This window comes from Enhydra lutris, unplaced genomic scaffold (genome assembly GCF_002288905.1).
Source record: "Enhydra lutris kenyoni isolate GAN:26980312 unplaced genomic scaffold, ASM228890v2 scaffoldscaffold25, whole genome shotgun sequence".
NCBI classification, from domain to species: Eukaryota; Metazoa; Chordata; class Mammalia; order Carnivora; family Mustelidae; genus Enhydra; species Enhydra lutris.
In genome coordinates, this window is record NW_019154109.1 from 9,824,066 (window position 1) to 9,847,449 (window position 23,384).

Below are 23,384 nucleotides of genomic sequence, written 5' to 3' on the forward strand. Positions count from 1 at the left end.
CAATGAATGAAAAGATTGGATCTTCTCCTTGCATTTCATTAATGAGCTTAAAGAATTTATCACATGTATTAAAAATTTTAGTCTTTATTAACTTTTTTTTGGTTCTACATTTTAATCTGCTGGATATGATTTTTGCTTTGAGATAAAAGTTTAGTTTTGGTTTGTTTTTTAGATCTTCTGGCCTTCCTTAAGGAATCTATTTGTCCCTGTCTTTCTAAACTGTTGGCTTGCCAAACATGCCTTGGAAAATATGATTGTAAGTATGAAAATGAAGTGTAAATACAATATTTTTACCCTTCCATTATTTCTTACATACTTTCACTGCTTATATTAAACAGAAAGAGAAGATGATTTGAGGTCTCAGTCTTGTACTTCTCCATTTTTCTTTCTCCTATGAAATATAAACTCATACTGTTGTGATTTATTTAGGTATAATTAAATTTCTAAATTCTTAATTTTTAAAAGAAATAAATTTACTTTAAATTAATAATTAAAAAATAAATTTAGCATCCCAATAAATAATTTCATTTAAATATTTGTAAAAATGAACGAGGTTTTTATCAAATAAAGTAGTATGTTATATTAATATTGAAGACCTTAAGTCTGCTTGTATCCTAATTCAGAGTAAAAACTTTTTGGGCTATCTTAACTTGGCCCATATTGCCAAGTTACCACCTTTGTAAGTCCCTGTGACCTGGTGAACAAAAACAGTTCCGATTTTCTAAATATCACCAGTCCAGAGCTACCAATAACTTTGGTTTTTTTGTCTTAAGAAGAGAACAAAAGTAGTTACCTTACAGACTTTGCTATAAGAATTAAATGAAACTACATATATGTATAAGCACATAGGTGTGTATGGGGGGGTGGGTGTGTGTATAAAGTATTGTATCTGACATAAAAATAGTAAGGACTCAATACTGTTAGTTTTACTATATTGAAATTACATTTGTTTGGAAGCAAACTGGTTTTCCTTTTAAATGTTTTTGAACAGAAATGGAACACAAAAATTTTAGCCAAAGGAATATTTGTGTAGCATTTGAGTATTCACAATCAAATGAATGTTTCTAAACATTTATGTTAAATAACTACTGGAATCTCATGAAAATACATGTCCAAATGATAGGGGAGTATGACCTGTGGAATGGTTTGAAGAAATGTTGGGCTGTCTTCACTATTCCCCCCCCCCCCGCAAAATACTATTTCACTAAATAAAGATTGCCTAAACTGCTAAAGAAAGAAATACACAGGGAAAAAATAAACCTCTTTATACTAATTTGTGTTCTTAGTTGGTGGAAAAAATTTGCCTAATCAAGGGAGTCATTAGTCAGTCACTGAGAGTGAAAGTAGTATTTTGCAATATTAATTTAGGATTCATTTTCCATTGTGTTTCTGTATTTTGCTTCTCTTTTCACTGGTTGGAGAAATTTTTATTTATTTTTCTGCTCATTAACACGTCTGTTAAAAAGAAAGTAAGGGATGAGAGGTTAACTTCTAATCAACTTAGTTTTTTGTTTTCTTAACAGTTCTGGTTAAGTATGTGGTAGAGGAGGATAAAATAGTGGCTTAGTGAGATTTTATATTGGTGAAGTGATTCATTGCATGCAACACTGACTTTAAGACAGTTAAAAGTTCATTATAAAATATTTGAGATGAGCAGAAACCTACAAAGTATGAAAAAACCTGTGAATCTACCAATATACTCTATAATAATACTATATTATATTATATATATTATTATACTATAATAATAATTTATATCCTTCTAATATTTCCTATAAAAATACACATATCATATATGAAATTACAGTATATTTTCAGTTTCATAATTTGAATTTTGAATTTTGTTTTTGTAGTGCTCAATTTCATATGTCTTCAAATCATTTTTTATAGCTGCATATAAATCTGTTATATGATTTTGATCATTTTATTTAACCATTTTGTATTGCATGTTTTAGTTATTTTAGTAGCAATGAACATTTATTATATTTATTATATATATATTCATATAAGTATTGTAATTTTGTAATAAGGTGAACATAAATATTAATTTTTATCTCTGGTGATTTTCATGTGGTCAGTTTTTAGAAATTATGTTATTGAGTAAATACTGATTAAATTAATTAATGAATGCATGAAATAAAAAGAGCATGGCTGTGACCTGTGTTACCGAATCACCTTCAAGAAATTTTATAACAAATTACATGGGCAAAATCAATCATTTCTGAGTGCTCATGTTTTATATTTTAAACAATACTGAGTATTATTATTTTTTAATGTTTTTCAATTGGAAACATAAAAAGTATATCTTTAATTCATCTTTATATTAATGAATTTAAATTTAAAAATTCTATTCATTGACTGTTTTGCATTTTCCTTTTCCTGGCATATTTCATGTCATTTTTCCTGATTCAGAGAATGAGATGTGATTGTAGTTTGACTTAGCTATTACTATTAAAATTAGAATTTTTCATTAGAGACATTACTTACTATGGTGGACTTTTTAGGAGTCAGTACAATATCTCTGCAGATCTTGATAAGGGGAGAGTAAACTGAAATTTGGGGCTTTGGTGGTCCCCCATAGTACTATCTTTGTAATATGAATGCTAAGGTAAAGCATATTTAGACCTAGGCAAAAATGGAAATATGAAGCTATATCCATTTAAAGTATATCCATTGAATGTGCACAAGATAAATATAATATGATGAGGTACAATACACACTAACAAATGTAGTGAAACTCATGGATATGTAGTGTTTTCAAAATTAAAATAGGCTTCTTTGGTTTTATTTTAGAATGATCTGCACAGAGCCATTCAGCGTACACAGTCTGCAATGTTTAATCAAGTTTTGATTTTAATATCTACATTACTATGCCTTATCTTCACCTGGTAAGACTGTACATACCATTTTCATTGTCTCATTTAATTATAGTTTTTAAATATACCTCATTTTAACTCAGTTGGCTAAAATAAGTAGAGAAATATTCACTATAAATGTAAGGAGTCACCTATAGACATAAAAGTAAAATCTCTCCTTCAGTCTTACAGAAAAAACTAGAAGGTGCATCTATCATTTGATACTGATGTTTACTGCAACTTTGACATTTTCCCAAATGTTGTAAACAATCAAATTACAAGAATTTGTACTGCATGCCACAGTTGTCAAACAAGAAATTTTCTTTCAAACTGCTGACATGGAGGTGCCCTTATCTTTCTACAATCTTCAAAGCGGAAACACTGTTGAGAAAACTGTCATCGCCTGTCACCGTCTCTGCCTGTGCCTTCCCTCCGTGACATTTTAGTGTGCAGTCAGGCAGGAAGCAAGGGCAGATCTCCTGACAAAGCAATGCAGGACCTGGTACTTCGCTTTATTATAGAACACAGTTATTTCTTCTTCTGGAAAGTCTCACTTTGATGATTATAAAGTAATCCAGTGGGAAATGTTGTGCTGCACATATGGATTCATATAGATCCTTAAGAGGAGAAAAAATGTGAAACCTAAAAAAATGAGGTAGTGGGCGCCTGGGTGGCTCAGTGGGTTAAGCCTCTGCCTTCAGCTCAGGTCATGATCCCAGGGTCCTGGGATTGAGTCCCACATCGCACTCTCTGCTCAGTGGGGAGCCTGCTTACCTCTCTCTCTCTGCCTGCCTCTCTGCCTACTTGTGATCTCTCTCTGTGTGTCAAATAAATAAATAAAATCTTTAAAAAAAAATGAGGTAGAATAATATATCTGTTTTGTAGGAGTCCTAGATATTATATGTAATTGTGCTCTGTCCTGGATTTGACCTATCGAGAAAGAGAAAAAGTTAATTAGGAAGTACAAAATAAGAAGAATGCCCTCATATGCTAGTACAATTGAATTAGATATAAATAGAGTTATAGATATATATAAACATAGGTAGAGATATGTAGGTATAGCAACTACTTTGTATCAGTACTTTGTAGTTAATTCTCTATTAACTGGATTTAAAATAGGTTTTCTTACATACTTTATATCTTGAAAAATAAATACAGTTTAAGACATTAAATGTCCTTAAGTATAAAATATCTCTCTAAAATTGACACAAAGCCATCTTATCATTTTAATCTTTTTTACTGCTCACAAATTGTTTTTATTGTTCACCTAGTAAACACCTAGCTGCATAAATATGAAATATTAAAAGGAATGATTTACCTTCTAAAGTCACTAAAAATTCTTAATTTTAAGATAATAACATTATATTAATAGTTTAGGAGGTTTTTTTTTCATTTTATTTATGGAAAAATACTCCAAATTAAATTTTTTTGAATACCTGTGTACATGCTAATATTTCAAACGCTGGAAAATTACAAAAAGTGAAATGAATGATTTTAAAAATATTATTAGAGTATGTTAAAATAAATTTAGTAAAGAGGTAATTGAAATATTAATGCTGAGGGGCGCCTGGGTGGCTCACTCAGTTGGGTGTCTGTCTTTAACTCAGATCATGATTCTGGGGTCCTGGGGTCAGACCCCTCACTGGGCTCCTGCTCCGCAGGGAGTCTGCTTCTCCCTTTGCCCCTCTCCCTGCTCAAGCTCTCTCTCTCAAATAAATAAATAAAATCCTTTCTTAAAAAAAGAAATATTAATGCTGAAATAAGGACAAGTTATTTTTATCTGAAAACACTTCACTCAGCACTTTTGTTTTGAAGACATCCTCATCATAGTGGTGGGCTCTCTGCTCTTACTTTTTGCCTTTTTGTCTATTTCTTGTGTAGTTTTTATTTTCTAAAGAAGCAAATAGACAAATTTTGCTACTTTCTCATGCCTAGGGATGCAGCAGTGCTAGATAATGGGTTTTTGTGGTGTATATGAAATGGCCATTATGCAGTTTATTTATCATTTAAATTATTTGTGTTTTACTTTTTATCTGCTGTTGGAGTTGCTTTTGTTGTTGTTCTTGCGTGTTACTGGTTTTCATAATGTACATTATAAATGTGCAGAGTTATTGCTTTTAATCACGTGTACACCAATACATTTTTTATTAATACATTTACATAAACATGTTTTTTAAATTATAATACCTAAAACGGAGAAGCTGAAGTTTGATGTCTCTGTGTATTCTTCTCTAGCATTCAAAGCAAAATGTCTCCATAAGTCATGACCATCATATGAGGGTAGAATAAATCTTTTTTTGAATTCACCATCAAAACTGTAGTTATTGATGAGAAAAATATAAACACTGTTGTATTAGTTATAATTCACAGGCTGTTTTAACAAAGAGATATACCACACAGACACTGTGAAATACAAGTATACACAAAGGTTCAGAAACTTAAACAAATGGACACGTGTAAGTAGTCTGTCCAAGAAGGTTACATCAGCTTCATATTAATGGATACTAAATTTCCTTAGAATTTGTTTTCTGCCATTCCCAAAACATGGTTTCTGTAACGTGGCTCGAGATGGCTAGTCTACTCTTGCCATTATATCCTGAATCCAGCCTGTAGGAAGGAAGAAGATAAAGCACAACCCAGAAATTACATGCATAATATAGCCTAGAATTTGCTCATATATCCAAATGTAGCCGATAGGGAGTCTACAGAAATCTGGTCTAGCTGGGAAAGAATATACCCAGCTGAATGTTGTACTATCATGGAAGAGAAAACCAGATACTCTGGAACAATAAGCAATCTCTTGCACTGATAAGTTATAAAAGCCCATATGTATATCACTTGTTTAAAACTCAGGGCTATGCCAGTTTGGAGCCTATGGGCAACTTACTGAAATTATCCAGCTTTATTTGCCACATTATTAAATGAGGATAATATTAATTATCCTATAAGACTTTTGCCATACTTTTCTTTAATGAAGACTAAATTAGATATGCTTATACAATGTCCATCAGAGGATGTGGCATTTGGTATGAACACTCCAAAAATTTCATTTTTTTCCACCTCAGTCTTCCATATATTCTGTATCTTCCGTATATAAGATGATTAAATTACGTGACTGCACAAAAACTAATTTCATCTAAAAGATCTAGGCATAGTAACTTAATAATAATATAAAGCTGAACTGAGATGCCTAAAAATATATTTAATGGGACATATGAGGAAACATTTTCCTTCATTATAATGTATAGGTTTTCTGTACTTTCTATTTATTCCTAATATTTGTTTCCTCTAGTTAGCTCCACTAAGTTAAAAGTATTGGTAGCATCTCCCTCTCTCTGGTTACCTTTACTACTTTATACTATACAAATTCATACACACACACACACACACACACTCTCTCTCTCTCTCTCTCTCTCTATATATATATATATATATAAAATTATTTTTTTACATTGTGATGAGATTAGCCTTAATTGCAGTTACATTATGTCATAGAGCAAGACTGTTAGTGCTTTTCCAAATCAGAATTTTTCATGCATACAATTTAAGCCCCCAAAGATTCAGGAGATAATATTTGATGAGCTGGATGTTTTCACGAATTTCACAATGTTAAAATTACCTGTTTTGGAAAGCTGCTCTATAGTTTTAAAATGTATCTTCTCTTCATCATGATTAACATTACAAAGAACTATCATTAAGCATCTGTCTACAAGAGATACATGCCAAACTGAAATAAAATTAAGCTGCTGACCCACTCTCTGTAGGGGATGTGCTCAGAATTGTTTTTCCTGTCATTGTAATGGAATTTGGACTAATCTTTCCCCACATCCGCTGTGTACCCCTCTTGATCAATAATGCACACTTCCAAGACAGCTGGGAATTGTGATTCAGCCTGTGTCTCTGTAACAAAGCAGAGGAAACTGGTACATCGGGAATCAAGCACATGACTTTAGCTTAATTATCAACATATTCTAACCAATAATAAGTACTCTAATTTGTAATGCATTTGGTGTTTCTAATTTTACACTAGTAGGCTTATTTTGCACCTACTTTGTTTCAAACTGTAATTTTTTATTTGAATATGTATGTTTAGATATTTTCACATTATTTCATAGAGCTGTAACATCAAGATCTGAATTATATTCATGGGTATTTCGTGTTTTAGCCTAATGTAAGAAATTTAGTTTACCTTCTCAGTCTCATTTCAATGGAAAAAAGAAATCCATTTATTGTTTAAAAATATGACCTAGTTAAAATTATTAACATGCTTAATTCAAAAAGTATTTGGAATTTTCTTGTACATCTTTGATTAACACTTATTTTGATGCTCGGTGCTGAAGTTCTTGAACTCTTTTTACTGATTTAACTCTTAAGGCAAATAGCCTTGTGACAGGAAGTGGACAGTGAAAAAATAAGAACTGAATTTTAGAGAAAGTATTAAATCATCATCTAATGGTGTTATCGCCATCATGGTATTTGGTCACTAGATTTGTTTGGTCACATTTATTTTGGTTTATTACCAATGAATGACAGAAAGTGTGTTTGTCTGAAGATCTGGAAACAAAGAGCCCCCAGGTTTGTATTACACTAGAACATATAGAAAACTCTTTGTCCCAACTAAATTTTCCGTAAGTGGGCAGACAGATGTTAGACAATTAGAATTTAAACCATCATTGAGTTATGAGGGTAATGTATAGTTATTTTCAGACATACAAAAACTTAGAAAGTATGCTACCTACCTATTATTAAGTATGTACTGCAGGAATAAGAAAAGAATAAAGCGAAAGGAAAAATGTATAGCTTATGAGAATCTATGGTTTATGCAATAGCAGCACCTTAGATCTTTCTCTGGGAAACCCCATTTTCATACTGAGTTGTATCAGAAGTGCAGTTGAGGGCTTATCCAGGAAGAGGCAGAGTCACCATTTTTAATTTCGGTGACATAGGTACCTAACCAAAGGATGTTTTCAATTAGAAGGTGGGGTGAAGGGGTGAGAGAAAGCCAAAGTGGTTGTGCCACAGCAATTTTCATGGTACAGAGAAACAGAGGCACAGGGGTGCCTGAATGGCTCAGTGGGTTAGGCCTCTGCCTTCGGCTCAGGTCATGATCTTGGGGTCCTGGGATGGAGCCCTGCATCCGGCTTTCTGCTCAGCGGGGAGCCTGCTTCCCCCTCCCCCTCTGCCTACCTCTCTGTCTACTTGTGATCTCTCTCTCTCTCTGTCAAATAAATAAATAAAATTTGAAAAAAAAAAAAAAGAGACAGGGGCACAGAGAGTTCCAACAAAAAGGGAAACCTTTCATCCGCATAGGTCTACAACTAGTAAAAAGCAGAGCTCAGGTATGGGCATAGGCAAGTTGGTGCCAGAGCCCACATGCTTCCCTACTGCAATATTATTTGTATGATGTTCCAGAAGTCATTAACAAAAATAATAAACTAAAAAAAAATTATGTTAATTTTCTCATTTCTATTGTGAATTTTCGAATTACTGTTTCAAGTAGAATTACAGTTTAGTTAGACGTTAGGATGACAAACTTACTTTTTAGATATTTTTGATTAAGGATAGAATACTTTGCCATTGCCATCTCTTTTGCGTGAATAATTAGTTGCTTCAAATTCAGCAAGTTTCTAATTTTAGCAAACATATATACAATACATTTAGATAAAATTATGACATATACATCATTATTATCTGTTTAAATTAGTTCCATTTACCTGTTCATCCATCTCACTTTCTGTATATCTATAGAGTTGGAAATATATTCAAATGAATATATATGGATATAGAATTATGTATCATGTTTTCAACTCTCCTCCACATACTTTCTGCTATGGCTTAAATATTCAGAATGGATATGTATACTTTTTGAAAACAAACAAAAATAGTCATAAAAATTAAGGAATGTAAAAAGAGACAGCAAAATTTAACACAAAATGTCAAATATGATTTGCATAATTTCTTCCCTTAATAAAGTGATTCTTATATTAAGCTTTTTAAAAATCCAAATTCTCTGACTTTATCTTCTACTTACTCTTTGAGTCCCAACTTCTTTTTGAGTCTCAATTTTTAAATTGAAGGTCTGCCCTTAAGTTTTCTTGAAGGCTACGTGAGTTATGGGAGATGCCCAAGCTTTATGCTTCTCAGGGTTGGAAAAAAATTATAAATGTACAATGTTTCCTTAAATATCAGGGTTTCTTGGTATATTTTCATGATATATAAGAACAGAGAGTCAGTTTTCCTTCCTCACCATTTTATGCCCCACATCTCTTAGTTGGATATGTAGGATGCTTCACAAATGTTTGTAGTTGATTCACAGTAACATTTGGAGGTCAAAATTCCCAAACAATATCTTATCAACTGGAGATACTTAAGTATATTGTACATTAAGTATACTCAAGCCATGTATTTTGAGAATGTTCCTTTAAATACCATCTTTTCACTGTTAACTTTGGTGTGAGGTTATACACTCTCAGTGTGATCTATGAAGACATTCTAGGATTGTTGTTTCTGCCAAGGAAATATAACTGGGTAGCAAAACTTCTACAAATTTAATTGAAGAGAAATACTCTTTGAAATAATTTTTATAAATTTCATACACATAATGTATAAGTAAGAACTTCCAGGTAAATCAAAATTTGGCTCTTAATTTTGTTCCTATAACATCTGAATTTATGCCTTGAGAATTTTTCTTCCTTTAATGTTAGAACTTGTAAGAACAGAACAATTTAATAAAATTACTGAAATTATCATCTCCTAGATCTCAGAAACAAATTGATTAAGTGCTAGAGGGCATTGCAATACACATACTCTCAGACTTTTCTCTTCCCATCATCTTTCAGGATTTTTGTTTTTTCTTCTACTTCGTTCATTGGTTGATTTTTTTTTTTTTTTTTGGTTCAGTCTCACTTTTGGTTCTCCCAACTAATCTAAATCCTGAGCCTCTTCTGAAAAGTGTTCATCATCCATTTATTTTGAAATAACGAAAATACATGTTTGTGCATTAGAGTGAGGTCTGGTCACTTTTCATGAATTACCAAATTGCAGTGTATGTTGACTTCATTAATGGTTTATGGCATGATTCAGTAACCTTTTTTTACCAGACTCAACGACAATGCTCAGGAGTGTGAGAACTTACTTGCAACAATAGAAAACTAGGTTTATTTTTACTTTAAACACAGAATTTCTCCCTAGAAAATGTAAAACTCCCAACATCTCAGATATCTTAAATTCCATGGGAATATTAGGTTTTAAGGAGATACTCTATAGGAAATGAAAATGAATTGGTATTCATCAAGTAAATACCAAAGTGCAAGTTCTGATTTGAATACTAATGTCTGCACTACAAGCATGAAATCAAAGTGTTGGATTCTTTTAGCACAGAATGCCATTGCTAATTATGTTTTTTAAGTAACTGTGCACAGCAATGGATTCATAGGGAGTCCATGGATACTTAAGGTTATTTATTTCTGCCATATGACTTTTTTTTCTCTGAAAACATTTTACTGTACAAATTGACATTTACCAGGTGGTGAGAAAGTTTATAGTCTCAATATTTCCTTTCATTCAAATTAATGTTGTCCTTATAAACCTTGCCAAAGCTTGAAAGCTTTGTACAGTTCCCCCTAATCCATAGGGGATACATACCGAGATCCCCATTGGAAGCCTAAAACTGTGGAATGTACTGGAAAAAAAAAAATATATATACATATATATGATCAAGTTCAATTTATAAATTAGGCACAATAAAAATTAACAACTATAATGGAAAGAATAATTATAATAATATACTAATATTATATTAGTATACGTAATAACAATATATATTATATTAGTATAATATACTAATATAATAAAAATATAAGAATAAAAGTTATGTGAATGTGGTCTGTCTCAAAATATCTTGTTGTACTGTACTCACCCTTGGGTGACGATGTGAGATGATAAAATGCCTATGTGGTGAGATGAAGTGATGGGAGTGACATAGGCTCTTGACATAGCTTTAGGCTACTATTGACCTGATGCAATGACAGAAGGAGGATCATCTGCCCCTACTGCAAAAACCCGATACCCCAGAAAGCAAAACCACAGACAAGAGGGGACTACTATATAACCAAATGTATAGTTAACATTTTAAAAGAGGCAAAATTTAAAGAGCACTAATTACAAGTGATTAGTAATTAAGATGCTTTTGTTATTATATATAGGGTCTATTTAAGCAAATCAATTACAGTTTTTCAGGTTCTTTTAAGAGAGTAAAATGTTCAGATTTTGTTTTAGAATTGTATAACACTGAAATTATTTTGTATGGATCTGTGTCAAATATAACACTGAAGAATATTTTGTAAAGAAACAGATCTCCCAGTAGACTTTCAAATCCAGCATTCTTCACAAAACATGTAAAAAATAAACTTTTTCTAAAAGAAAAAAAATACGAAGGTTCACATTGAAACTTTTAAACCAACTGTATTTAATTCATTTACATTCTTTTAATATTTGAAATGTATGCTTATCTAGTAAAATTTTTCAATACCTATCCTATTTTCCTGGTTTTTAATATTGTTTTTCTTATGAAGCAATATTAACAAAAATATATATGACATTGCAGTAAGGTAGGTTTGACCCAGTTGCAGGTTGGTGATGAGATAAGGTGATGAGTCTCACTACATCTGTTTAGCTCCTACCACACCTGCGTGGGGAGCTTTGTCATAAATTCCGTAAGCCTTCCAAGTGCCCAGGATCATGTCTTACTTGAGTTCTTATCTGTGCTAAGAGCCCAGGTCCATGGTCATCACTGTGAATGGTGCACTTTAAGGCCAAGAATTACCTGAGGACTCTCAAGTACTCAGTGAGTGCATTATCCTCTGGGTCAGGCCAAGCTGTATACTTAGTCTTGTTACTTGCTGGCTCCTTCTTAGGAATGATGTGAGAAACCATGACAAAAAAGTGATAGTTTTACAATCAATTAAAGGTTCTCCATTCTGGTTCAGGCTGTGTTGACACTTTTTCATTTACCATGTGCATTTCACTCAGGTTGTTCTTCACACGGTTATCCTATTTTCTGTCAATTAGTATGGACTTCTTCAATTTCCATCTTAATGACAGCTCTTGTCACACCAGAGTGACTACAGAGTTGCTTTCTTTGGTAAGCTCTAAGACGTGCTTGCTCTTTGGTATGAATGATAAAAATCTTAAATTGGAATGAGATAATCCTGGGTCCATATTACGCCTTTCACATTAACTAGTTCCATGACTCTACCTTCATATCACTCACTGTGTGCTTATCTGTTTCTGCAGAGAGATCGATCTCATGTTAAGTGTTCCTACTGGAGTAAATTTAAAAATTAAAAAAAAAAAAAAAGAAGTGACACAGTAATGACAAAACTGGATGTCAGGTGTGGGAGAAAAAAATTGAAGGGCGATTTTGAGATTTGCATTTTGGGAATCTGACTGAGTGATCGTGCCATGTATGAGGATGAAGAAACCCAGAAGGAAACCTCAAGAGGAAACGAAATAGAGAGTCCATTACAGTTGAGTTGCTTTTTAGAAGCCTTCGTGAGGTGTTGAACAGCCATGTGTCTATAGGAGCTTGGAGCTTGGTAGAGTGGGTAAAATCAGCATATGGGTAATCGTGAAAGGAAGATCATTAGAAAAGAGCATCTAGGGAATAAACCAAGTGGAATTTTTTATTAAAAACAAAGCAAGATAAAGCCATAACAGAATAGTAAGAAGCATTGTGTAAGTACAAATGGCACAATGTATAGGGACAGAATCTTCATTCACCTCTGTGTTCAAAAAAGGTGGTAGTTAACGTAAAAAGTAAAATCTAGTGAAAATGCCAAGAGAACTTGATAAGAATGTAATTGTAGCAGAAGATTTTAATAAAGAATCATATCACTAAAATAGATCCAAGAATTCTTTTTATTTTCACTTCTCCAAACATAGCCTTTCCTATACCATACAACCCAGATGGTTGTCTATTTTAAACTACAGTCAACGTCAGAGCTTTTATAGTACATTCTCATTATAATAAAAGCATTTTCTTACCATCAAGCAGTCAAATCTGTGCAGAATTCAGACATCCTTTTAAAAGCCACCAACTATGTATTTTTTCTCTTTTAAAATTCCTCATTTTTTCAGCCTGCCTTTCCCTTCTTATTAATTCCTATTCTGTTACCTAACTCTTTTAATTGCTTAGACAGATTTGCATTTCAACTGACTTTTAGAATCCTCTTATTGGAATCTCGTATCGTTGCTCTTCTCACAATTTCCTATCAGTAAACTGTAAATTAATTTCATCATATTATGCTTTACACTCTTTCTTACCCATAATCTTTGCCAATGTATTTTAAAGTATTTTTTTTTAATTTATATTTTTTAAGATTTTATTTATTTGATAGAGAGAAATACAGCTAGAGAAGGAACACAAGTAGGGAAGCAGCAGAGGGAGAGGGAGAAGCAGGCTTCCTGCCAAGCAGGGAGCCAGATGTGGGACTTGATCCCGGGACCCTGGGATCATGACCTGAGAGGAAGGCAGACGCTTAAGGACTGAGCCACACAGGCGCTCCAGTATTTTGATTCAGAGTGTTGAGAGACTTCTTTTAGCATTGTCTTCTTTCTCTAGATTTATTGCTTAAGCTGATGTATCTCCTACCCCGGGGAGGGGGTTATATTAGCTTTCACCAAAGCTCTGCAAATGTCATACAGAATATTTCTGAGTATCCCTAATAATCTAGGTTCATTTGACTATTTAATACTCTTTTTTTTTAGCTCCTATTCTATTAGCCCATTGAGTTATGTTTATTGCAGACCCTTGTTATATCTCTCTAAGTTTTTTGCTTTTTTTTTTTTAGGTTCCTGGTTTGCTAACAAATTGATTTTAGGATGTTCTAAATATCTCATTTGAATTTCATATGAGTTTGTTTCCTCTAGTGTGTCTACTGCAAGGTGAAAAACCACTTTCAATTCCCTGCTTTATAATTATCTTCTATATTGACAATTGAAGCACCCAGTTGTCTTTCCTTCAAGCCAAATATCTCCCAAATGCTTTAACTTTTCTCCCCAAGATTTTTTGGTTGGTTTACCTTTTAGTAAATCTTCCTATTTTATAATTATAAATTAAAACAGAGCCCACCAGGCTAAGGAGGGCACGTATTGCATGGAGCGCTAGGTGTGGTACATAAACAATGAATCTTGTAATACTGAAAAAATAAAATAAAATTGAAAAAAAAAAAAAAACAAAAACCAGTGCCCAGTGCTGAATCAAACTATCTTTGTAGTTATAAAAATAACTATATAAATTTATATAAAATTAAAGTATTTTACGCTATAAAATGATATTTAAGTAGAAAGTATTTTTTGTTGTTATAATTTAGAGGAAGAAATTGTAGTTAAGTGAAAAATTTGTTCTTCTTAGGCTTTTTTTTCTCACAGGAATATATGTATATATGCAACTATTCGAGAGCGACTTTAGGTAAAAACATACCTTGGTTTTCTTGTCATCTTCTTGCTGTGTGACTTTAATTAAATGACAGTCTCTCTGAACCTTAATTTATTAATTTGTCAAATAAAGAAAAGTATTGTACAAACCTTAAGAAAAGACTTGAGGCATTTTTAAAAACAGATATGGAATTGGGTCATTATAATAGGAATAGAAGAAACAACACATCAACATAATAAGAATGAATTATGAGTCTCATATTAAGCTTTAAGGCAGCTGAGGTGGAGGGAGAAGCGTAACTGTACTTAGCTCTCATTATGAGAAAGAAGAAAGCACACATATTTCTCAATGTAATTAATCTCCTCTTCCCTCTCCTGAACTCAAGAATCTCATTCCGTAGGCAGAATTGTAGACATTATATATCAGTATAGAAGCATACTGTACATTATTTCTTATAAAAAATCTTTAAATGCAAAAATAGCATTGATTTCCTGCTTACTGTCTTAGTGTTTCACATTCATAATTGTTAAGAATAAAGAAAAGTGCTATTGAGATACTATCTGTTAAATGAAATTTTGAGCTGAATGGGTCTCATGATGAGTAAAAATATAGAGGAAAATAGCATAAATTTATTGCATATGGTGATTTTAAAAATGCTATCTTTTACTTAATCTTTTTTCTGATGCAAAAATACAGGATCAGAGATCTTAAATGGTAATACCTTAATCACAACTTTAATTCCAGCTTAATTTCTTTGAGTATAAATAATCTGACATGGTAAAGTTCTTAAGAGATTTTTACTTGAAGCCATAGGAGCAAAATGTATTAGGTAAATGTCAACACAAATCATGTTCTTCGGTAAATTTCTTTAGTTTAGAATGTGCCATTGACCTCCCGAAACTGCTCTTTGGACAAATATCATTGATCAGGAAAACAATTGTAATTTCCAGGGAAAAGGAAAGATGATTATTTACCTAGGAGACCATTCTACATAGATACTGGTCTATTTGACATTAGCTTATGAGCAATTAAATGCAACATCAGTGGAAATGTTAGTCGAATAACCAAAAGAATTGATTAGATACTTCTCAAGAGTGCTTTTAGTTACATATGGTTATATTTGTATATTACAGAATTATCTGAATATTATACTCCATGAAATAGATACGTGTTCACTTAGCCATCTCTTAAAAGGAAGAAATTTTTCAATTGATTTTAAGCAGTGATTAAATATTATAAAAGTAAAAGTGCTATCATTATTGCAAAATTTTTCTGTTAATGAACATGATATACTATATTCATATTACATTTTAAAAACTGGACTTGAGTAAATTATTATAAAAAATAAGAGTCCCTCTTGCTATGAGAGTAATACCCACTCCTTACAATGTGAGGTAACATGATAAACTGAATGTTCTCTTTTATTTCAGTAGCAGATTAAATTTGGACCATTTCAGATAGAATAGCATAAAGCTTTATTTTGTGCCTTATTTTATTTTCAGAAACTGTTGACTAGAGACCAAATATTAGGGATTGGTTTTGTTATGTAGTAGCTACTAGCAATACATGCTTGTGGGAATATGGTAAGTGAGTGTAAATCAGCTTAAATTAGCTGATATTTATTTGATGCCATTTCATATTTCACATGAACAGGGAAATATAAATAAGTGTTGTTGGGGCAAGGGAGGGTGTGGCTAGAATGTCCTGTCCCCTTCTAGGTGCTTCTAACTGAACTAATAAATTGACATGAGCTAGATTAGCAGGAGAAAATCAAATTTAATTTTGTAGGTATGGGTAATCCACATAGAGAGGGAAACTCCAAAGACACTCAGGCAAATGAAGTATATATGTCATTCTGAACTAAGGAGAAGGGGTAAGCTCCTGGAACTTCAAAAGGAAGGGATGCATTTCATAGGATGATGAAAAAGAGTAGATGTTTGGTAAACAAATATCTCTCTCTCCATAGAGATAGGTCAGAAAAAACTTATCTCTAATAAACCCTTATTCTGGGAAAGACCCTCAACTTGGATTTTTTCTGTGTGGTTACGGGAGGGGCAAAAGTTTCTCTTGAGCCTGCAGGGTCTCCATTGTCTTCAGCATGAAGTAGTGCACATGCCAAAGTGGCCTGTTTTGACCACTACACAGTTCATCTTGTGAATTTCTTGATTAAAAAAAGGAATATAGAAATGTATTGCTAAATCAAACCTTTTTCAGATATGTGCATATTTTATTCTTATCAACTCTAAATATGTACATATCTTTAAATATATAATGGGAATAATGTTGTGTAAAGCTAATATTTTACCGACTAGGTGCTTCACTTTTATGAACTGAATCAGATGAAAAAAGTTCAAGCAAAAAAAAGAGTAAATTGCAGGGAGTCAAGAGCTCACAACATAGAAAATGCTTGAGGGTTGGATTTTGTAGCTCTTTTACATCCATTATGGTCTCTGCTCACAGCTGTAACTTCACTTGGATGATTTGCGTGGGTAGTGTCTTAAGGTGATTTGTCATTCTGGAGTCTAAGAGTCTAGTGTAAATATAGTTGCTGCTTGGAGCAGAACTAACCATTCAGGGTATCAGCAGACTTTTATTAATGGGCTCAACACTACTCGATTTGATCACATCATTCTCTAGCCTAAAGTTTTTCATTGGTGTCTACAGGATAATATAAACTCCTTGGTGTTGTATATAAAGTGATTTATAATCTGTCCTTGCCAACTTCACTGGCCTCATGTCCCCTTATTTGTCTCACTTTAAAGGCTATACTGTAGCCATATGGCACTAAAGTAATGCTTTCACAGTTTTAGTTTTTTTATGCAAAATTCTTTGCAACTGGTAGAACTTACTTAGAACTGTTCCTAACTTGATGATGAAGCTTTTCCTATTGAGAATACCTTTTTATTTTAATTAAACTACTGGTTAAGAGGAAGCACAAATAAAGAGGAAAGCAAAATAGATGTGCTTTTTAAAATTGTTTTTGAAAATTAAACCTTAAAAAAGGAGGAGGAAAGGAATATGATTTGTGGTACTATTGACCTTATTCTATTATTCTATTACTGGGAAGGAAGTAGGAGATCTGATGTCATGGTGGGATTCAGAAAGCCAGTGTAAGTTACTGGCTTTGGTATTTCTAATAATCCAATATTAAATAGGATTTACTGTTTCCCAATATTTCAGTCAGAACAGTTTACATGAAGAAACATGTGCATGTGCATGAGGGTTATGAGCATGTGTGTGGGCATGTGAGGCACTGCTAGGTGCATGCACACAAATGCAGATACACACACTTTTTAAAAATTTTAATTTAAATTCAATTTGGTTAACATGTGGTGTATTATTAGTTTCAGAGGTAGAATTTAGTGATTTATCAGTTGCATGTAATACCCAGTGCTCATTCCATCATGTGCCCCTCTTAATGCCCATCATCCAATTACCCCATGCCCCCACCCATCTGCCCTCCAGCAACCCTCAGTTTGTTCCCTGTAGTTGAAAGTCTCATGGTATGCCTCCCTCTCTTTTTACTTTATTCTGTTTCTCCTTCCCTTCCCCTATGTTCATCTGTTTTGTTTCTTTAGTTCACTCATATGAGTGAAATCCTATGGTATTTGTCTTTCTCTGACTGACTTATTTCACTTAGCATAATACCCTCTAGTTCCATCCATGTCATTGCAAATGGCAAGATTTCCTTATTTTTGATGTCAGGGTAATATTCCATTGTATATGTATACTACATCTTTTTTATCCAGTAATTTGTCAGTGGACATTTGGGCTCTTTACATATTTTGGCAAATGTGGATCATAGAGTTGAGGGTCTATTTCTGGGTTCCATTGATCTATGTGTCTGTTTTTGTGCCAGTACCATATTGCCTTGATGACTACAGCTTTTTAATACAGTGTGAAGTCCAAAATTCTGGTATCTCCAGCTTTGCTTCTTTTTCAACATTACTTTGGCTGTTTGGGTCTTTTCTGGTTCCTTACAAATTTTAGAATTGTTTGTTCTAGCTCTGTGAATAATGCTGGTGTTACTTTGATAGGGATTGCTGAATATGTAGATGCTTATGGGTCTCACAGACATTTTAACAATGTTTGTTCTTCCAATCCATGAGCATGGAATGTTTTTCCATTTCTGTCTTCCTCAATTTCTTTCGTAAGTGTTCTGTAGTTTTCAGAGTACAGATCCTTTACCTTTTTGGTTAGTTTTATTCCTAGGTATCTTACGGTTTTTGGTGCAATTATAAATGGGATCGATTCCTTGAATTCTCTCTCTGGCTTCATTATTGGTGTGTAGAAATGTAACAGACTTCCGTGCATTGATTGTATATCTTGTGACTTTACCAAATTCCTATATTACTTCTAACAATTTTTTGGTGGAGTCTTTTGAGTTTTCTATATAGAGCATCATGTTGTCTGCGACAAGTGAAAGTTTGACTTCTTCCTTGTCGATTTGGATGCCTTTTATTTCTTTTTGTTGTGTGATTGCTAAGTCTAGGACTTCCAGTACTATGTTGAACAACAGTGGTGAGAGTGGACATCCTTGTTGTGTTCCTGACCTTACAGGAAAAGTTCTCCATTTTCCCCCATTGAGGATGATGTTAGCTGGTGCGTCTTTCATATATGGCCTTTATGATCTTGAGGTATGTTCCTTCTCTCCTTTCTTTCTTGGGGGTTTTTAAGGATGGTGTATTTTGTCAAATGCTTTTTCTGCATCTATTGAGAGGATCATATGGTTCTTATCCTTTCTTTTATTGTTTTGTGCTCTTCTGCTTATAATGCTTTGCAGTAGGCTCCTTAAGGAGGCTTCCTCCCTGCCGCCATATTATACACAGCTGTATCACATGAAATTCAAGACCCTGAACCTCCTACCTTCCAAAAGGTGGTTGCTTTTCTACTTGTAGACTTGCAGTATTTGTTTTCTCAAACCTCCGATTGATTTCTGTGATGTTCAGAATGATTTGATAACTATTTAGTTGTATTCAAGGCAGGAGACAAACTTAGGGTTCCTCTACTCTGCCATCTTAACTCCTCCCTGATATACACATTGTTTATGTCCCTCATCCTCTTCTATAACATTTCATTGAAAGATGTATTTTGTCAATGATCAGACCGTGGCAATTTTCTTTTCATTTAATATTGTTCTGCTAAGAATACATTATATATATTTAGCTATATTTTCTGTAATCCCACAAATATTTCAGGGTAGTGTAGTATATTTTGTTTACACAAATTAAGGGATAATAATAAACATGTGAAGGACTAATCAAGAACACACTATTAGGCTATCATCAGTTTCAAGCCTCAATTTTTGTGTCAGAATCCTTACAAATTAACAAAAGTGGAATTAAAAATATATTTCAAGTTGTGTAGTTGGCCAGAAAGTATTGTTTGGTTCTATCTGGTCTTGCATAATTGAGTTATAAGAATAATCAAGCTTAGGGGTGCCTGGGTGGCTCAGTGGGTTAAGCCTCTGCCTTCAGCTCAGGTCATGATCCCAGGGTCCCGGGATCGAGCCCCACATGGGGCTCTCTGCTCAACAGGGAGCCTGCTTCCTCCTCCCTCTGCCTGCTTCTCTGCCTACTTGTGATCTCTGTCAAATAAATAAATAAAATCTTTATTAAAAAAAAAAATAATCAAGCTTAACCTTTCATGGAGTGGTGACAAGGGTCTTGAGACCCTATCAACTCTGTTCTTACTTAAGAGAAAATTCTGTTGTCTGATTTCACCAGCCCATTAGCTGAACTGTCCTTAGTGTATTTTCACTTTTTTTTTTTTTTTTTAAGAATGAATCTTTCTTTCAGTGTGTTTGTTGTTATTTGTGGAAAGAACAGGAACCTCTTTGATCTTACTGAACAAGAATGAATAGGCGTTTTATGTGGCAGAATTTGCTTTATAACATACTGCTTTCTGTGTATGTTTGGTTACAAGTCTATTGCGGAGTAGATTCTGTTGCCTCCACTTTTCCTCCTTACATCAGAGGTTATAAAAATGTGCACCTTAAAGAATCTGATAATTGTGAGCAGACAAATTTTCTTAGGCCAGTTTTTAAGTTTTTTAAATAAAATTTTTATATTGAACTGTTTCTGTGACAAACCCTCTTAGATTCCTCAACATACATATGTCCAAAGGCAGAGTTATGCTATTTTTTCCTCGAATTGTCCACATCTCTGAAATAGTAACTACCATCCATTCCTTGGGGGTAATTGCAAAGAATGGAGTCATTCTTAACGTCTCCTGTTCTGTGACAAAATACACAATCAGCAAATCCCACAGATTTTACCTCCTAAATATCCTGCAAATCTACCAATTTTTGTTCCTTTCAGATATCACCTCGCTCATCTAAACTATTGTAACCTTTTTATAATGACTGCTGTGTGACTGGTTTACCTAGGTCCACTCTGGTTCCATTCCAAACTATTCATCTCATGGCAACCAGACTGACCTTTGTGAAATGTAAATATAATTGTGTTACCGCTTGCTAATTCTTGTTAAAATTTTCCATGTGTCTTGGAATGAACACAAAAATTCTTAATATTTCCTAAATTTCCTGTACAATCAAGATTGTCCCCATCTTTTCATTTTTTTAAGATTTTATTTATTTATTTAACAGAGAGGGATCACAAGTAGGCAGAGAGGCAGACAGAGAGAGAGGGGGAAGCAGGCTCCCTGCTGAGCAGAGAGCCTGATATGGGGCTCGATCCCAGGACCCTGGGACCATGACCTGAGCCAAAGGTGGAGGCTTTAACCCACTGAGCCACCCAGGTGCCCCTCTCTCCATCTTTTCATTTTCATCTCACATTCTTAATTTTTCCTCTGCTCAGGAGTCCTACTTTTTTTCCCCCTACTGCTCCTAGGATGCTCTACCTTTTTTCTCTCCAAAGTAAAATATGACTCATCTTTTGTGTGTGTGTGTGTTACTGTAAACGTCATTTTGTCATTGAAGTCCGATACACCTGAATAGGTCAACACAATTATAGGAAAACATAGCCAGTTGAGGCTGTGGGGTGCCTTGTAAATTTATGTATATTTATATTAGTCATCATTTTCTGTCTCTTTCACTGGACTCTAATTCCCATCAAGGAAGCAGTCATGCCAACTTCTCCATACCATTTCCATACCACAGTACCTAATTCTGTGCCTACTATTTAGTAACACTCAATATATAGATGAACAAATAAATGTAAAACTTTGTCAAATGCATATGATTTACAAATGAGCAAAAATGAAATTATAGGCACTTTATCAGAGATTCAGGAGAGAAAAATCCAAGTTTTCAAGGAAGCAAGAAGTAGCAAATAAAACATACTTTACCTGTTAAAAGAAATGTAAGGTGATTAAGTACCACATTGTCTTTATTTACTGTCTTACCTATGTTATTTTGTTTTAAAAATATGAAAATATAATAACTTTCTCCTGGTGGTACAGGTTTCCATTTTTCCCATTTAAGGGTTTCATTTCTTAAAATTAGAGCCCCCTAAAGTGAGAGTTACAAGAATATGATCATGATTTTACTCAATTCTTGACTATACCATGTTATTATTTTTTACTACAATGATTTTGTCTCTTTATTTTCACCTAGTTTAATTTGTTTTACTCATCTCTTGGATCCCACTGCCTTCTTCCTTTCTCTACTTCCTTCACAATTCACAGTAGAAGATACATGTTCAATGAGACCCAGTACATATGTCTTACAAAAAATTATGGATGACTAGGAATACATCCTCAGTGCAGCATATAACCTGAGGAACACAGCACAGAACATTACATGATTATAGTTCCATCTTTCCTAATATGAACAAAAAACCCTGCTTCCATCTGCATGTATTATCATAGTAAGCGCCCGTAGGCCGATAAGTCTATGAGTAATTTATCAAGACTGCTCAGCAGATGCTTTTATTTTGTTTAAATCACTAATGATGAAAAGAGAGGAAACATAAACTACAATTTTATGTAATTTTGTTAAAAGAAATATATTGAATAAGAATGATGAAAGACACTGTGGGATCCCTTTAATTGAAGTGTTTAATAGAAGAAAGAAGACTTACCACTCATTTATGGTTGGTGTAGCCTTGTTTAATTTCTATCTCATACCCTGATGATCCTTCTTTTACTAGGTAAGTCAGAAAAAGCACATTTTAAATGCATAAATTAGGATGATAGCTTTTCCTAGTGGAGGACTCCTTAGTTAAAGTGAAACTTTAGGAAATTAATACTTTATATTAGGTTTTTTATTTCTAAGGGTAATTATACATTTAACGTTTGATACGATATATATCATGGCTCTATATACTTATGGCAAAACCGAGCCCAATCTTTTTTTTTTTTTTATTAATGTGGTTATGGCTTTTACATAAGTGTTTGAATAGTTTCTTTAACTAAAATTATCCTTAGCGAGATTTAACAGTATTCTAGTTAAGAAAAAAAGTAGAATTTTAAATTCTTTTTAATGAGATACAATTTGGAGTTCTCCTTTCCATATGGCATGCTCAATTTGGTGATCCACATTTCAAATAGTCACAGTGCTTATGAAAAAATTTGTCCTCTTCTCTTAGTTTGTCAGCAGAGAGAGAAAGCTTTTTCTCTCTGCTTATCCAGTACTCAATATGACTGCTGTGGGCCTGTATTTATAAACTTTGCCAGATATGTTTAATGTTTAGATTTATAGGAATTCATTAAAGACCAAAGAATGATGATTGAGGTTTATTAATTCTTGTGGATCTATGGAAGGAATGGTAGGTCATTCCAAATGCATATTTAAGATTTATAATCAATATTAAATACAGATTAAGGTAGAAATGAAGCACTTTTAAAATTATATGTTTTGATTTCCACTAAAGAAAACAAAAATAGAAAAAAAACTTCAGGGCCTAACAGTTTCACTGTTAAATTCTTTCAATGAACAATTAATCCAAGGCGGTGTAATTCAGGGCATGGGCAAAGATAAAAAAGAGTTACCCCAGTAGGTTAATGATTAAGCTAAACTGTGATTCTGAAAAACTCCGGCTAAGCACAGACTATAAGCTAACGTTTTCACTTAGTTCATAAAATCCTAATCCTTTGAGATACTGTATCAAAACTAATAATTTTGGCAGATT

At 33.3% G+C, this 23,384-nt stretch overlaps 1 protein-coding gene across 3 annotated transcripts in view; it reads left to right on the forward strand.

Moving 5' to 3' along the window:
• LOC111151086 (potassium sodium-activated channel subfamily T member 2) overlaps positions 1-23,384 on the forward strand; it is a 349,819-nt gene that overhangs the window by 130,289 nt on the left and 196,146 nt on the right. For all 3 annotated transcript variants that reach the window (XM_022508845.1, XM_022508846.1, XM_022508847.1), the window contains exons 7-8: positions 173-256; positions 2,794-2,888. In XM_022508845.1, coding sequence (XP_022364553.1) covers positions 173-256; positions 2,794-2,888 — 179 coding nt within the window. The remainder of the gene's footprint in view (positions 1-172; positions 257-2,793; positions 2,889-23,384) is intronic.